The 19,255-nt window shown below is 30.8% G+C and overlaps 1 protein-coding gene across 1 annotated transcript in view; it reads right to left on the bottom strand.

Moving 5' to 3' along the window:
- Positions 1 to 19,255, bottom strand: part of LOC141906266 (fibrillin-3-like) — a 769,611-nt gene that overhangs the window by 240,739 nt on the left and 509,617 nt on the right. The window contains exons 45-46 of the mRNA XM_074795508.1: positions 8,921 to 9,049; positions 6,681 to 6,803 (exon numbers count right to left, since the gene is read on the bottom strand). Coding sequence (XP_074651609.1) covers positions 6,681 to 6,803; positions 8,921 to 9,049 — 252 coding nt within the window. The remainder of the gene's footprint in view (positions 1 to 6,680; positions 6,804 to 8,920; positions 9,050 to 19,255) is intronic.

Below are 19,255 nucleotides of genomic sequence, written 5' to 3'. Positions count from 1 at the left end.
GTGGAAAACGACCAAAAAAATGTTAAAAATTGACAAAATGATCTTCAACCTTGTAATATAGTTATTTCCTAAATCTTGATGTATTAAATTAGGCAGCCAACTAAATTAACCCCAATCAGTCGCTTGGATGATTGTTTGAATGAACCGGAACCGAAAATTTCAAATTATGTACTTCGATTTAAACAAAAAATTCTGTAAACTCGACCGCCGATCACACAACTATATTTGTACTTCGATTTCCGATTTCAAAATCAAACCCCCTGTTTCGTTCCCGGCAGGTGTGGTGGGTTTGTAAGGGACACCAAATCAAAAAATCAAACGAAATTTACCAATCAAATAAATCACAGGGTCAATCCCTATTTTAAGATCAAAATATACCAGATAGCAGCGAGTGTGTGACGCGAACGTTTATGAAGCATGAATATACGTAACAACCCAGCGTTCTTCCGAAACGAAATGTAGTTACAACAACAAATACATAACTAAATTAACAAGGGGGCTATAAGGTCCAAATGGTCGAAGACAGAGTTTAAAAGTGACAAAAAACTAGTGAGTGGATGCACGAGATGCCAGTTTTATCAGTGAAAACAAATGCTCGTTTCCAGGGTTTCCATGAGGCTGTTTATACCGTTAAACGGACATTTTCCCCCTTCTTTAATTCTTTGAGGAATTGTGAAAATAAATTGATTATTCATTCTCTAAGGACGTTACGGTGTTCTTATTTTAGTGTATTTCAATGTAACGATCTGTTTCAATAATGAAATGCATGTGGTGTACATGTAATAGTGATAGCGCATATGACATATGTACCTTCCCTACAAAGCATAGTGTAATCGCCCAGACAGTTCCTTCCCATCCTATTTTCGATAATAGTACAGTCCATACACATAAGCCAATGAAACTGTGTACCGTATTGACGGTGATCTCTGAGTGTATGTGTGATGCTTCAATTAATGAATGAAGTTCATGTAACAGGCATTATACTCCGGGACCCAGTTCCACAGTTTTCTGCCATCAATGGTCTACATATTTCAACGATTCTCTGCACACCCGCTCTTGTAAAGCGATATCTATTATAGCATTCAACATCCGTGATTTCGAGTAGATTGGTAATCCTTCGATATTCTTTATTTTTGGCTTCTCTACCCGCTAATAAGTAGAATGCCGCCATTTTAAACTCTGGGTTAAGCATTTTAATTCAGGTCTGACCCAGAGTAGAATTTCACCCTGAGTTAAGGAATTTGAGTCTAGAGTTAAATTTAACACACAACTGTGGAACCGGATTCTACTCTGAGTTACTTTTAACTCTGAGTTAGTGAATTTAACTCTGAGTTTAAAGTTCATCAAGAACTGTGGAACCGGGTCCGGGGTGGTTTTAATTTCGGCAAAGACCACGATAACAATATAATGCACGCAAAATGTCTCCAAAAAATCCTCATAACTTCCAACTTTTGGGCTTCACGCCTGATATGTTCGCCTTGGTATGCCTTGGATACACGCTTGTACTATGTTTAACCCAAATTAAATAGTAATATACATTTTTAACGATCACGGAAACCCTGCGTTTCTAATTTTACTTTTTTCTACTACAAGCGCCGAACAGTTTAATTAATATATTATAATTTTCGTCAGTCAATCTGGGTATTTTGTATTTTGTACTTTATTTGCCATCTCGTAAAGAACACTGGTTACGCAGAATCAAATGTTTTGTGACTTTCTCAAAATGTATCAAAAATTTAACTAATTTTTAGTTCGTAAGTCCTCAAATATTCATAAATGAACAGTTAAAAATTGTTGAAACATATCGACTCTGCCTTAAAATCAACCTATTAACAGTCCGGAATGTGGGATAATGTCGGGCTTTAGAGAACATAATGCCCCCAAGGTCTTTACATTTACAGAAAAGATTACGTAAGTGATTCACGCGCAGCGCGCGATAGACGCACAATAGAATTCTGAGCCGCTCGTTCTTTGAGAGTCACCAATTAAGAGGACCGCTATTGTGAAACTTGACCTTGGGAGGAACAATCCTCCCAAAGTCTATCGATGGAAACCTGACCAAGGGGTCCGATATTCTAACAATTGACTTTGGGAGGAATATTCCTCCCAAGGTCAAACGAAGAGAATTTGACCTTCTGGTCTGATATTCAAAGTATCGACTTCGGGAAGAATGTTCCTCCGAATGTCAAACGAAGGAAACTGGACCTGGTCTGTTATTCCAAATATATACTTTGGGATGAATGTTCTTCCAAACCACTAAACGCTAAAAACCTGAGCTTTTAGAATGATAGGTATATATATCAATTATATTGGTGTAATCATCGTTTTTAATAAGTAGTATACTATAGCGGCGACACCATCAGACATATTTAGGCAATTTGAGTGATTAAGTACACGGTATTTGAGGGTCTGCGATGAATGATTTTTAGAAAGTTAAAAAGCTGCAGTGCAGGTTCTAATAATGAGCCTAATATAGTCTTCACATCGCAATCAGTTGTTAGAATGCATCTTCCTTTTTCTTTACTTGATCTTGAGTCTTTGACAAGTTAATTTTTTTGATTGATTGACACTGGGAGGTCTACATCAAATCATATTGTTAATCAAATCAATTATTTTTCAACTGCAAATTCACAATTGATTTTAATAATCAATATTACTTATTTCATTATACAGCGCACTGCTGCAAATTGTAATCAGTGTGCTTTGCATGAGTATAAAATTAACACAAGCTGAAAAAAATCGAAATTCAAATACGTGGATGATTCAAAAATCAAGTTAAAAGGTGTAGGGGCGGAGAGATCCTGCGAAAAAAAAACAGTAATGGGCGCAAAATGTACCCGTGCCTAATTGCCCGACCAAAAACGACGGACCAGACCTGAGTCAAATTAAGCGTGTTAATTTAAACTGGTTCTGGAAGACAGTCACTGCGCTTTGTTTATGTATGGACTTGTTTTAGATTCCATGGTTTAAGCATTGTTTAGTAACGAATGAATGGGTTTGAATTTGAATGTGAAATGAATTTGAACATGAAAATCGGCGCGCTCTTTGGTAAGCAATGCGTAAAATTTAAGTCGGACCTGATGCGAGCCAATTTAGCTCCGACAAATCGTCTCTATAGCCGCGATCACACGTGCATTTTTGGGCCGGGCCAAATTTGGCCCGACCAAAAACGTCGGACCAGGCCCGAGCACCAGACAAATGACTGCGTTTGAATTGCAACTAGCACCGTAAATGATCCACTTCGCTTTGTTTGAGCATTGTTTAGTATCGAGTGAATGGTTTGCGTGTGAACGCGCTCTCTAATTACCAAATTTGGCCCGAGCCTGATCGGTGCTAATTTGGCCCGGGCCAAATCGTCTCCGTGTGATCGCGGCCTATGTGGGTCATGATTGTTCACACGGGTGCCAAACGTTAAAAATAAGAATTTAACTCATAAAAATATGAATATTCGCTGTTTTAAATATGAATTATTTCACTCACACTATACGCACATTTTTAATGTTAAAAATTTATATTTTATCATTCGATTATATTTGATCTCATTTTTTAGATTATTATGCTAACATTTTACTCTCACTTTTAAAACATGAAATTTTAATTTAGGAGTAATTGAGTAATTGAGTAATTGGGAATATGGGGGGTCAGATTAAAGGTTGAGAGGGCGAGTGAGTAGAAAATGAAAATAAATTCGAGCGTGCGAGAATTTATTTTCATTTTTTATGAGCTCGACCTCTCGACCTTTGATCTGAACCCCGATATTCCCAATTACTATTTTCCTTGGCCTTTTTTCCGTGGCCATTTTTCCTTGGCCATTTTTTCCTGGGTTTTTTTACCGCTAACCCTTAGCAATGCACTGCAATGAACAATTTACTTTGTTTTGCTAAATTAACTACTTGTAATCAATTCACTATAGAACTGTGGTCGATCCTAACAAAGAGTCCGGCCTGCTGTTCTAAACTTCAGTAGATAAAAATCACTTTCTAAAAATCATATTGCTAAGATATTCCTAGTCTTCATCCTTCAGCATGAACTCTAGATTTTTGGCATGGATATATTTCGGATTCATTAAATGGTGTCATGTGTGTGTAGAACGTTTGGGCGAAGGTATTATCCCCCCGGTATAACGCGTGAAAGAAACAGAAAAAATTGTTCATACATAGGTCATCGCATTATAGAAATTGAACTCTTGACAAGCTGTATTAAATCTCTATAGATGAAACACTTTTAAGGAAAATGCATTATGTTTGTAGTTTCTATATAACGACTACTGACTGTGCGCCTCGGGCTCAGTCAACTCGTCATCTCCATAAATGAAATATTTGATTAGGCAGTCCTATCAAGAGTGGTGTAAATTCATACGAGTGAATAATTTGTTGTTTCCAAAGGTTTTTGTTACCGACTCGTCTACACGAGATTCCCCGGTAAAAATCCCCTTATGATTTGCTGCCGCTGGCATGTTTCGTTTGTATTGCAAAATTAAGTCCAAAATAACTAGAATCGTTTTATAAGGATTTCTGTGAAAATTTTCAATTTTTCCCCACACGTCAACAACTGCCTTTCAAAATCATCATGCGTAAAAACGATTGTAGCAATTTTTCAGTTTTATTTATCTATGGTTTGATACGTCAAGATTTCTGTAAAAGGACAAAAAAAGGGTAAGGGTAAAAAATGCGAAGACCTCGGGGGAATTGTGTTTTCTAAAGCCCGACATTATCCCAATTTCTGGACTGTTAATAGGTTGATTTTACGGCAGAGTCGACAAGTTTCAACAATTTTCAGCTGTTCATTTATGAATATTTGAGGACTTATGAACTAAAAATTAGTTATATTTTTGATACATTTTGAGAAATTCACAAAACACCCGAGACTGCGTTAGGTAACAAATATAGTAACACATATGAGCAAAGATAATAATGAGATTGCCAGGGACCGGAAGAATCCGGAGATTATCGAGTCGGTAATGACAAATAAAGGAAAACTGTATTTTGGTGAACTTATTAAGCAGTACATTGACGAAAACCAGCGATGAGGAAACAACAAAGAAGTTTCCAGTTTCTAGGCGCCATTTTGTGGCGGTCCCTCGAGGTCCCCATTGTTGCGATAATTTGCGCTCATTTTTAAAACATAAATTTAGATTGAATATCATATAGTTCTGCAATCCCTTGCTCGATGAACTGAATTTATACACCATTTTTAAGGAAATGAAATTCAGATATTTGCTGGTGATTCTTGGATTTTATGAACCCAACAATAGAGAGCAGTGACGATGTGAAACCAATAGTGAAACCAATAACCGCATATTTTAACCGCACGAAAAAGAAATCGCGATATTTATTAATTTTGAAATATCTAACTATCTGTTAAAGCTATTTCCAATTTTCATACATACGCCCGTCCGTCCGTCCGTACGTACGCACGCACGCACGCATGCACGCACACACACACACACACACACACACACACATACAAATATACAAACATACATACATATAATTTGTAACTTTTTAAATAGTTGTTACAGTTATAGTTGTTTAGTTGTTACAGTTAAGAAATAATAATAAGCTTGGCGATAAAAAACTTGTGAAAATTTCTATTTTTGCGAACCACCCGTGGACTTTTAAAAATTTGTAAAAATAAAGTAAAAATTTGCGCGTGTCGTGGAAGTTAAAATTTTTAATGTTACGCTTTGCGTCAGCGACCGTAGAATTTCCTAACGTGCTGGTCATCAATTAGAAATTTCCGAACGCACAGATCATCATTAAATTTTTCAGGACCAAGGATCATCGCATACCTAGACTTTCGGACAGCGAGACAACGACAGGAACCAAGCGAGACACTGACAGCGGGAACCACAGCGAATATTAACGCTAAGTTGAACTTTACAAACTTTTGGAAATAATTTTTGTCGATTCTTGATTAATTTGATTTAATATAATTTGAGTTTCGATATATTTATATTTTCTAATTTAAGTTTCGAAGGGCCCGTTTGTTTCCATTGTTTTTCTTAAAATTCCATTTCTGTCGCTTTGATTTCACAAATTGATGAATTACTTATCCCGTGTGTAATTTCCAATTTGAATGTATTTAATCGAGACAAAATATAAATTGTGGCCCACCGAATTGTGGCCTCGACTTCAGTCGTATTCTTTATTGCCGAAATTCAAAACATCAAAAATTAATTTTGTTAATTTTCTTATTTTAAGTTTTCGACCCGTCGACCTATAATCTGCTAACCCAAACAACATATTACTACTTAGCTATCCTGCGTCGGCAAATATCACCTTTTATGTGTATGTTTACTGTGTAGACGTATTCAGTAATAGGATTTCGTGGTTGTCATCGCATACGGTTCTTATTTACGTTACCCGGACACATTTTGAAAATTTTCTAACCTTATGACGGCCCATCAATCATCAACGCACCAATCGGTTTAGTTTGTAACATCTTACATTTTGAACAAGTACGTGCCGAGTACGTATCATACTGGGTCAAGGACCGTTAGCTGTTTCTGCCTAGTATTAAATTCAAATGATCAACTCTTACCAACTCTCGATCTAATAAAATAGGGTTTCACTTTAATAATTTCCTATTCTAGTTAATCCTTGATATTAGTTCGAATTTAAAATCAAATCAATTAAAGTCCATAGATAGTTTACACTTAATTGACAAAGAACACTTACCGAAACAGTCACCAGTTGATGTAATCGTGAAACCTTGATTGCAAGTGCACCGATACGATCCATTTGTATTTGTGCACGTGCCATTTCGACAAATGCTTGGTTGGGTTGAACACTCGTCAATATCTGAAGAAAATTCCATTCACTTTAAGATATAGGTATATATAAGTATAGGTATATAAATAAGTATTACGCTTCCAAACATTAAGACAAGAAAAAATCGCCGAAATATGAAATTACAAATAAAAATGTAGCTACAAAGAAGCCATAACGGGTGTATCTGCCCAGCTCGTTGGAATGCCCGTACATCGATGGAATGATCCGTTTCATCATTCCGCATAAAATAAGGTCGCGCCACACTAGATGCTTGATCAATAAGGGCAACTGATAACAAGGCAAATTGATATCACGCATCTATGTCCCCGCGGCCTCTGAAGCCGAATTTATTTTTCACAAGGGACCGGGGCATGCACAGAACATATCTTTCGCTAGACGTAAACAATAACAATAATAAACACATTTCGGTCTAGCGTGGTATGAAAAGAAGTTCTACTTCAAAGAAGTCACATTACTTAAAGAAATATACAATTACCGGTACTGCATCAAAAAAACCTTTTTATTTGGTGAAATTGTCTACGATCTTTAGATTTAGTGTTAAATTATGATTAAATGCATGTAAGCAGAGTTGACTGAACTGAAAATCGACCAATACTCCTCCATCGTTACCTTAAGAAAAAAAAAACCCAAGTTAGGAAGGCCTACTTAAGGATATCTTCTACAGGGACTCCAAATGTTTATTCATTAGAGACAAATACCTGGATATAACCGTTTCGGCGATATTAGAAAGCAGTATATCAAACCTATCTACATACGTCATCAATCAGTCTTTAAACATATACAACTCCTCAACACTAACAATAAGTCTGAAATTTTCAAATTTGGCAAATTTTGTTTCTTTTAGTTTAAAGCGCCTCAAATTACCACAATAGTATACTGTATACTGTCTACTGTATATTTTATAGGGGGAGCTGACGAGTTTGTCAGCCATAGTATATCTGGAACTTTCATGTTTTTTTTTCTCTCCGGAATTAAGGGCCATTGCAGGCCTATTCCATACATAGTCCTGCTATCAATGGTTAACATGAATGACCTTGACCTTGACATTTGATCCTCGGACACAGTCTATTGACTGTGCTTTTTTTGGGATTCGAATCCAGTTTTACAATCGGTTACTGAGGGGAAATCCTAACTAAAAATAAGACATAATTATTGACATTATTTTGTTAATTTTCTTCGTAAAGATTTTGAAGATGAAGTGAAAATCATCTTGGAATCCTTCATTCCCGTATTGAAACTTACGACCGTTGCCGCCCGCAAGTTTCGACGAGAGTCCGTCCGTGACCGTCATTTCTATAAACACATTTCAGCCAGTGTCCATGTGTGCCGGATGTAAACCATGCTTTTTTAGAAGGACAGTATGGAAAAATGCTGACATAAGAAATGCTTTATAAGTAGGTTTATTTTATGTTAATCAACATTCTCATAATGATCCAAATGTGTACCTATCCACGATTGAAAATATGTGTAAATTAGTTTAATAAATTCGAGCATGAAAAGTTTTTGAAAACTTTCTGATTTACAGTATCCCATCAAGGTGCGATATTTCTGAATAGCGAGAAGGACACTAAATCGCAGTATTTATTGCTATTCTTGCTTACCTGCAAAACTTTATGATATTCTACAAAACCTAATGATAGCATAGAATAGCAAACGTCTTAGCTATTCTATGCTTTTCTTGCTATTCTACAAAACCTTACGATAAACAATTAAGACATTGGACATTGGCGGCCAGCTGAATCATGCTGTGATCCGGACAATGTTTGCATTGTTACTCATTCCACGAATATATGACAATCTGTCTTGAACGCAAACTATGTGATGGCATGATTATTTCAACTTACACCAGGGAATTGTGAAAGCTATTTGTTTCCATGAAAGCTATTTTGACTAAACTCGGGGCATCGGTATACTTTGTATATAGTAACCCGTATGGATCCACATCAACGATAAGTGTCGACCTCTAGGTTTCGCTCAACCAAAATTACCTTGCGATCATTGTGCGCTTCGAAGTACGCCATATGAAAAAGCAAGCCAGAAAAGTGTTATCGCTGCTTTGCGGCTATAATTTTTTGTTTTTTTTTACATTACATGCTTCTTCAAATATTCTGAGAAAATATACAGACCGATGCATTCATTTCCTCCCACGTTCAACTTGAAACCTTGGTTACACAGGCAACTGTAACTTCCAATATTATTACGGCAGATACCAAATTTACAATTTTCTGCAACTGAATTGGTACACTCATCGATATCTGAAAATTAAGATTTTTCTCTGATTTACTTTCAATAATCTACAGCATACATAAGGAGAATATTCGTAGAGTAGCCGTGTTTAAGATAAGTAACGAGACGAGTAGTACTGTATAGGTTAACTTTTTATTTTAACTATTAATTATCATGTCACTCATCATTTATTTGTAATTACTCTTCTCACTCAGTTCTCTGTAATTAGTGTCAGTCTACCTATAAATACTGTTGTTTTTCCATTGACTATACTCATTCACCTGATGAAGCTTCTATTCATTAGAAGCGAAAGCTCGTGCGTCAAATAAATCGTTAACCTATACGGTACTACTCGTCTCGTTACTTAGCATACATAAGGTATATTCAAGCAAGCGATTTTGTCCCGGCGGCCTAGTTATGTAATATCGGTCCACCAAGATACCGCGAAACCACCAATTCAAGTATGATAAAGGGTGTTGACCATCTACGTAGGCTTGTTAAGTTCTGGGTTTTCAATACCGGTTGTGAATTAAAATTGGATCAGGGATCGGTTGTTTTCGCGATAATTCACTTCTCATTACACTGTATTATAATTTTCCTTGGGTTCAAACTCCAACTAAAGCCCGAACGAAAAACGGGATATCCAACAGCGGATTCGCACCAACACGTGCTGATTTGAGAGGGTAAGCCAATCACGTATGCGGAGAATCTTGTGCAGTTGCTAAAGTATAAAGAAGAGGCGAACGGGCCATATACTAGTAGAAGTAAAATGTTTCAGTATTCAAAGTTTTACAGATAGAAAATTGTAACGATGTAACAATTTTAAAATAGTTAAGATGGTATCGGCTATGTGGCAATAATGTTCATTTTCTGTTAATGTATTATGAATTCAATGAACTCAATTTTCAATGAGGGCTAGACATACACCCACCCAAATTCTCCCACTAAGTTTCATGAAAAAAGGTCAAGAATTGCAGTTCGATTCGAGTTAGAAGATTGAAGATGGCTGCCCGGTGGCCATCTTTAATGGCCAATGGAGTCTATTTACAATTTGGACGTAGGCATCAAACATGCAGGCTGTATCATGCTAAAAAGAAATCGAAGATGGATGGCCGTCTTATCTGAAAGCCGATAACCACCAAACTAAATAGGTATGGACAACTACCTACCCTGATCCTCAAAGCAAATATTGTGAAAATGTTTCGAGAATTGCGGGCTGCATCGTGCAAACAAGAAATTCAAGATGGCAGAAATCTAGCAACTCAATTAGAAAAGTATCAGCACTTCAGTAGTTAATAAAAGTTGATAAACCACATCCGACTGTCTAATCATTTAAAAGCTAAGCCCTCATATGGAACTACTTCCGCCTTATTATAGGTGCACTCTGCCGCCGTGATGTGCCCATCCAACGATAGAAAATTTTCCACGGTCTTGCTATCGACATTTTCTAATACTTTAGGATAATATGTAGATAAATTGCCCATGGGCAACGTATGGAAAACTCGAGCTTGTTTGGCAAGGGCATTGCTTATGAAAAATAGGTTTAATTCGTGACCTCAAAGTTCCATTGTTGTATTTGATCTTCTTCAAAGAATTATTTTTTAAGTCAAATCGAGGCCAAATTTCAAATTTGTTTACAGTTCACGTCTAAAACGATGTAGGTAGGCAGGAAAACTAATTCATATTTGCAAAAAAATATTTTTCACAAAATGAAAAATATTTGAATAGAATTTATATGATATCACCAATCGGGGAGTAGCTAAATATTAAAAGTCTTGACAACCTGTTCCATTGTATGGCCACGGAAGCTAACATAGCGGTAAGTAATAGGGGTTTAGTTGTTCTAGGCCAAAGGTCGAACGGTCGAGCTCATTAAAAAACAAATATTAAAAGTAATTTAAAACTATAATATATTTTCACAGCCGTGTGTATTTCATATTATAACTAAATATTTATTCTAAGATATTAATAATTTAAATTTAAAAAGCATATTGTATTATATCAATTGGTCGCTCCGCTTTGCTAAAGCTCCGCTCCGCGACCAATTGATTTATTTACAATACACAAATACATATAATCAAATATATTCAAATAATAATTAATAATTCTATTATTTAACTAAAATACACACGACTATGAAAATATATTATAGTTTTAAATTACTTTTAATATTTGTTTTTTAATGAACTCGACCATTCAACCTTTAACCTAGAACAAGTAAACCCCTATTACTCTTAAAATATTCATATACATGAATAAAATATAAATGAATAACATATATAAGTTATTAGAAAAGTAGGCTTTCAAGCCAGAGTACGAGAGTACGAGCTCTTATAGAATAGATATATAGATATATTTTAAACATTATTTCAATATTTATATTTGTATGAGTTAGATTTTTAAACATTAAAAGTGTTAGTAAAGTGTGATTGAAATAATTTAAATATTTAAATCATTGAACTTCTAAAATCAATTTTAAAAAAAATTTAGTATTAAAATCGAAGCAAATAAGTATTACTGTTCAACATGTAGAATAAATATAGATAAATCTCAAAAACAAGACACAATAAAACTAAAACACGTTTAGAGAATAAATTGAAATTAGAATATGAAGATGATATATTAGAAACTAAATTATATGAATTAAAGAATGAAAAAGAAACATACAAATGTGATACATGTAATCAATCATTCAGTGATAAAAGATATTATAAAGAACATTTAAAATCTAAAAGTCATATTAGAAATATGAATAATGATATTTTAGGTGAAGATTATTTTGATAATGATAAGAAACATAAGACAATTAAAAGAAATAAATTAAACAATAAAAGACCATACATGGAAGATGTAAGAAATTATATTAATTCATTAGATAATAAAAAAGATATAGAAATAACTGAAGCATTCAAAAGTGATATTGGCCCAGCTGCTATTGAGTTTAAATTTCATAAAGGAAAATCATTAGAAGAAAATAAAAAACATTTAGAAAATATGAAAAATATCATAAAAATAATTACAGATGTTGAATACCCTAAAATTAGTATATCTTCTAAAGTAAAGTTTATAAAATGTGAAGATAAACCAATATATAATATAAATTCTCATTCACAACATATTATATCTAAACAACATATAGATGATAAATTAGATAAATGTTATAATGAAGAAAAAACTAAAATAGAAGAGAAATATTTTGAAGGATCAGGTTTAATATTTGATGAAATAATATTTATGACTTTACATGTTTATAACACAAAATATAATAAGTTAACTAAATCAAAACCAATTGATGAAAATAATTTATCATATTATAAAGGACCAGATATTGAAGCATCGAGTTATATCAAATTACCATTTAAAACTAATGCTGTTATAAATGTACAAAATTCTGATGATAAATGTTTTCTATGGGCAATAATTAGTTGTTTACACCCAGTTGAAGATTATAATAAACATACTTATAGATTAACACATTATAAACCATTTGAAAAAAATTATAAGATAGATAATTACCCTGTTGGAATCAAAAATATCCCAAAAATAGAAAGAGATAATAATTTAAGAATAAATGTATTTGATTTAATCAAATTTCCAAATACAAAAGGTAACAATATAAAACATTATACATTAGAACTTTTATACCTATCAAAAGATTATGAGTCAAATGATGTTATAGATATATTATATTATGAGAATCATTATATGTGGATTAAAAGAATTGATTTATTTTTTAAATCAGAAAATGATTTTGATAATAAAATATATCTATGTAGAAAATGTTTACATAAATTCAGAACTGAAAGTGCATTATTAAATCATAAACAATTATGTGATAATCATGATTATTGTAAATTAGTTTTACCAAATGAAAAAGATAAAATATTAGAATAAAAAAAATATGATTACAAAAATAAAGTTCCATTTGTCGTATATGGAGATTTTGAATCATTAAATAAAGAACTAAACTAAAAGAACTAAAGTTAAATTAACTGATCAAGATAGAAAAGAAATATATTATAAAAGAAAGAAATTAAATTCTAATGAAAATGATTTTTCAGAAGAACCGCCAATAACAAATACAATTAAAAAGATTCATCAATCAGCCGCAGCTTTTGGGTTATATATTAAATCTGATTATCCAGAACTAATTAGAAGTGAATATTATCATTATAGTAATGAAAATGTTATCAATCATTTTTGTGACTTATTAATTGAATATGAAATAAAATTTAATGAAAAGTTAAATGAAAATATAGAAATTATGATGACAGAAGAAGATAAAGAAGCATTTGAGTTTGCAGATAAATGTTATTATTGTGAAAAGATATTTAATTATAAAGATAAAAAAGTAAGAGACCATGATCATTTGAATGGAAAGTTTAGAGGCGCTGCACATGAGAATTGTAACTTACAAGCTAAGAAAATCAATTTTATACCAGTTATATTTCATAATCTATCAGGCTATGACGCACATTTATTCATCAAACAGTTATGCCATAAAATAGAAGAAATTAATAATGAAATAGAAAGATTAAATTCAAATAGATCAAAAGATAAAATACCAACTTATAGATTTAAAATGTTAGCTAGAACATCTGAGAATTATATATCATTCCAATTTGGGTGTTTAAGATTTATAGATTCATATAGATTTTTTGATAGTTCATTAGATAACTTATCAAAATCATTAGTTGATGATGAATTAAAAATATTAAAGCAACACTACCCAAATAATGATGATTTTCAATTAATGAGATATAAAGGCGCAATTCCATATTCATTTTATAAATCACATAATGATTTCAATATAACTGAATTATTAAAAGAACAATTCTATGATGAATTAAAAAATGAATATGTTAAAGATGAAGGATATAATAGAACATTGAATATTTGGAATCATTTTGGAATGAAAAATCATGGGCAATTAGTAGATTTATATCTAAAATCAGATGTATTTTTATTAACTGATATATTTGAAAGGTTTAGAGATGTAAACCTAAAATATTTTAACATTGATCCGTGTCATTGTTATTCTAGCCCAGGTTTAACATGGGATTGTGGATTAAAATTTACAGATATAAAAATGGATTTGTTAACAAATATAGATCAATTACTATTATTTGAAAAATCTATAAGAGGAGGAGTTTCAGGTGTATTAGGTGATAGATATTTCAATGTAAATGATAACCCTGGATATAAGTTATTATATATAGATGCAAATGATTTATACGGTTGGGCATTGATGGAACCACAACCCTATGGAGTATTTGAAATAAGTGAAGTTTTACAACATGAAAATAATGATAAATTTGATTGGAAGAAAAGAATCCTAGATATTGCAGATGATTCAGATACTGGTTACTTTTTTGTTGTAGATTTAGAATATCCTGAACATATTAAATTTAAATCTAGAAATCTAGCATACTGCCCCGAACATAAAACTGTTACTCATGAAGAATGCAGATGATTCAGATACTGGTTACTTTTTTGTTGTAGATTTAGAATATCCTGAACATATTAAATTTAAATCTAGAAATCTAGCATACTGCCCCGAACATAAAACTGTTACTCATGAAGAATTATCAAATTATCAAAAAGGAATTAAACCCGAAAATCATATTCATACAGAAAAGTTAATGGTAACTCAAGAAGATAAATATAATTATGTAGTACATTATAGAATGTTAAAGTTTTATCTAAAACAAGGAATGGTCCTAAAAAAAGTACATAGATATATTTCATTTAGCCAATCTAAATGGTTAGAAAAATATATAGATTTTAACACCAAACGGAGAACTGAAGCTAAAACTGATTTTGAGAAAGATTTCTTCAAGTTAATGAACAATGCATTCTATGGTAAGACTTGTGAAAATATTAGAAATAGAAATGATATTGAGTTAGTAAGTAATGGCAAAAGGATAAGGCATTTACAATCATATCCTAAGTTTTTAGGTAACAGAATATCTGATGAAAATTTAGCTGCAGTTAAAATGAGAAGATCTTCTATGAAATTTAATAAACCAATCTATGTTGGTGCTTCAGTTTTAGAAATATCAAAATTACTAATGTATGAATTCTATTATAATGTATTACAACCACTTTTTGGAGAAAAACATATAGAAATATTATATTTTGATACAGATTCTTACATATTAAAGATAACAACTAATAACATAACTGATTATTTAAAAACATTAAAACATCATTTTGATTTCAGCAACTATCCTAAAGATCATGAATTGTTTAGCAGTGATAATAAAAAAGTTCCAGGGAAGTTTAAGGATGAATTAGGTGGTGAAGAAATGATAGAATTCATAGGAATTAGATCTAAAATGTATTCATATAAAACTAAAGAACATGAACCTAAAAAGTTAAAAGGAATAACCAAAAGTGTAGTAGAAAAGAATATTCATTTCAAAGATTACATCAATTGTATATTCAATGAAGAAGTTAGAAAACATAAGATGAGATGTTTAAGATCTGAAGATCATGAAATTTTTATTGAAGAAATTGAAAAGATAAGTCTAAACCCATTTGATGATAAAAGATATATTTTAGATGATGGAATTCATACAGTTGCTTATGGTTGCAATTTAGATGAATATCTAAAATTTAAAAGAGAAGAAACCAAAGAGAACGAGATAATGAAAAGAATTCTAACGTGTTAATCAAATTTTAATAAAAATATGTATTATAAATGGAGAGTAAAAAAGCAAACAGTGAGAACAACAAATTATTTTTAGATAGAATAAAAGATACTTCAAATGTCAAATCAGTAGATTATAAATTTAAGAAGTTAAAAGAATTAATAATCCATAAGAAATATCTAAGTACAGATATTGTTACAGTTACTAACAAATATGGAGATAGATTAGTTATACACTTAGAATATGAAGGATTAAAAGGAAATACATATAAATTCAGAACATATTTACCGGATAGATTTCATAGATTATCAAGTGAAGATCTAGAAGAATTATGTTCTGGTGATTTCTATTTCGTATACAAAGGTAAGAATGAAAAAGGGCACGATGAAATAGATTTCGAATAAGAAAATATGTAAAATAAATGGCGGAATTAAAAGAATACAGAATATTTGTTGATTCAAGAATGCTTACAAATTATAAATCACATAATTTACTGGTACAATTAGATAGAGAATTCAAAAATTGTGTTGATTTAAAATTAGTAAATATAAGTTTATGTAATTCTTTTTACAATGTATCGGATAAAACTATTGAACATTTTCTTTTTAATTCATGATAGAAATAAAAGTAAATGGTTTCATCTTTATCTTAAACCAGGATTATATAATTTAGATACATTAGCGCAGGAAATTAATAGAAGAGCTCGGTTGAAAATGGGTGCATCTGCTGGATTTGGATAAAGACTGATTAAAAGTGATAGCTCCGATAAAATAAGAATAAAATTAGGTAATGAAGATCAACATCAATTTCTAGTTAAAAAACCTTTAGCTAAAATTTTAGGAATAACCCCAGATGTAAGGATGCGCAATGCTGATGCTACACCAAACTTAATACCTTTTACACACTTTTATATTTATTGCAATTTAATTGATCCTACAAAAACATTCGAAGCAACTAAAGATATTACTTGTAATTCTGGTTTATTAAACATTTTACCATTGAAGAATGTTAAAGAATTTGGAACGCAAATAAATTATAATTTAGCTGAATGTGATTTCAAACCATGCATTCCTCAATTTAATAATTTTAGATTAGAAATCATAAATCATAATGGATATTTAATTGATTTGAATAACTTTCCTGTAATTTATGAATTAGTTTATAAGATGTAAAGAGTAATTTTTTTCACTATATAAATGAATATAACTATTGGACCGAGTATATGTTTTGGGTTTGATTTTAAACATGGTAAAGAAATAAGAATTAAACTAAATGATGTAATGACTGATATAAAAAGTAAATCATTTAACAATGCATCAATGATTAATAAAGAAAATTATAATATGGAAAAAGTAATTGATTTAATTAAAACGCCTTTAGAATATTATGAATTAAATGAAGATGGAATTATTGATGATATTAAAAACATATTAACCAAAATATATGATAATCATAAAAGGAATAATGAAATAAATGTTGAATTAATCATAAATATGTTAACTAAATATTTTGATGATTTTTGTAATTTTTTTGATAAATAAATGAGTGGTAATAAGTGGATAATAACTGGATTATATAATGGAGCATTACTATCAGTTGGAACTGTTGGTTATTCAATGGTATTAAAAAAAGTATTTAAAATGGGAAGTGTTAATGTTGATAGATTTGATATAAATGATATTTTAAAATCTACATTAGCAGTTACTTTATCTAATTTAACTATTGATTATTTGGAAAAACAAAAATATATTCCACCCATATAAATGCGTAATGATTTTACTAAATAAATGGCTTCTGCAGTTATAACTATTATGGGATCGGCAATTGTTAACGCTTTAGCATTTACTGGTGGTGGATATTTATTTAAACATATTGATAAAAATGGATCATTAACAGAACAAAAAAGACATAACTTAGCATTAGAAAAAATATAATAAAGCAGCAGAAGAATATGGAGAAAAGAGACAAAACTATATGGATTATGTTAACAAGGAATTATATGATCAGAAAATTTCACACAGAGATTTTCAATCAGTTGAAGATGCAATGAGTTTATATAACGCGGTAACCAATAAAGAAAAATTACATCTATACAAACCTAAATTATCAGATTATTATGCCCCAAGTAAAGCCAAGTAAAGAACAACAGAAATATGAAATAATATGGATTTTAGGTGGAACAGTTATTGTTATATTTGTAGCGTATAGATTTACTAGTTAGTAATTTTTTTGCTAAATAAATGGATGATAATATTGATATTATTCCTCATGATATAAATAAAACTAAATTAAAAATATATTTACAAAAACAAATATTAGAATTTGAAAGTGACTAAATTTGAATTTGAAGATAAAAAAGAAAAAATATCTAAAATCTAAAATTATATATTATCTTATTATTAGTGGTTCGGTTACAATTAGTTCTGTAATAACATTTCTAGCAATATTTTCACCATTTACACCTTTAGCTATATCAATTGGTGTGTTAGGATTAAGTTCAAGTGTTTTAACTGGTATAAGTTCAAAATTAAATATAAAAAGTAATAAAGAAAAAATTAAAACTAATATAAAAGAGATTAATAAATTGAAAATACACTAGATTATATAATAAGTTTAAATGGTCATATAACAGTTGAAGAACAAGATAAATTATTAAAAGAATTAGTTAATTATTAATTTTTTAATTATATAAATGGGGTTTCCAAAAGCTTTCCAATATAATAAATCAATTGAATATAATATTCCTGCAATAGGTTTTAACAAAAATATTACATATAAAAATGTAGTTTTAAATTCATTAACTAATTTAGAAATTTATGTTACTGAATCACAGTTTTTTATTTCTAAAATGGAAAATATATTTAATACATATGAAGTTACTTTTACTCGAGATGAATATCATATATATAAAGTAAAATCTAATATGAAATATTGGCAGAATCAATTAAATTTTGCTGTTTATTGTGCAACAACTGGTTGTGGTATAAGCTGGAATGATCATTTAAATAACTTAGATAAAAATTTGAATTATTCTGATTTAAAATTAATTCACACAATATTTAGATTTCACGCATATTTTCAAATCAGAATGATATTAAATGAATTAGAATGTCCTTTACCCAGATCTAAATATTTTAAAGAATTGGATAATAATATTAATCTATCTAAGTTTTATAAGATATGTAATGAATTTAACATAAATATTAATTCCGATTTTAGAGCGCATGGTAAATTGCAAGGTGTTGGTGAAGAGTATGAAATTGATTATATGCATAGAATTTCAGCTTATCATAATTATAACATTGATAATAATAATGGTTGGGTTTATTTCATTTTAGAAAATGGTGAAGGTTTTACAAAATCAGGTATACAAAGAATAAATCAATCTATTAGAACTTATTTGATATGTATTCTAGGTGCGCAAGTTGAAACAAGATCACCAATAGTTGGAAATGATAACACTTCATTTGATGCGCAGAAACAATTCAAAGTATTATTTGAAGATTCCATTCATAATGATAAAAATAGATCGATTCCAGAAAACATTGTAAGATATCAAAATTATTTAGATAAATCACATAT

Source organism: Tubulanus polymorphus, chromosome 5, assembly GCF_964204645.1.
Source record: "Tubulanus polymorphus chromosome 5, tnTubPoly1.2, whole genome shotgun sequence".
Lineage (NCBI taxonomy): Eukaryota > Metazoa > Nemertea > Palaeonemertea > Tubulaniformes > Tubulanidae > Tubulanus > Tubulanus polymorphus.
This window is presented reverse-complemented; position numbering and strand designations above follow the sequence as displayed.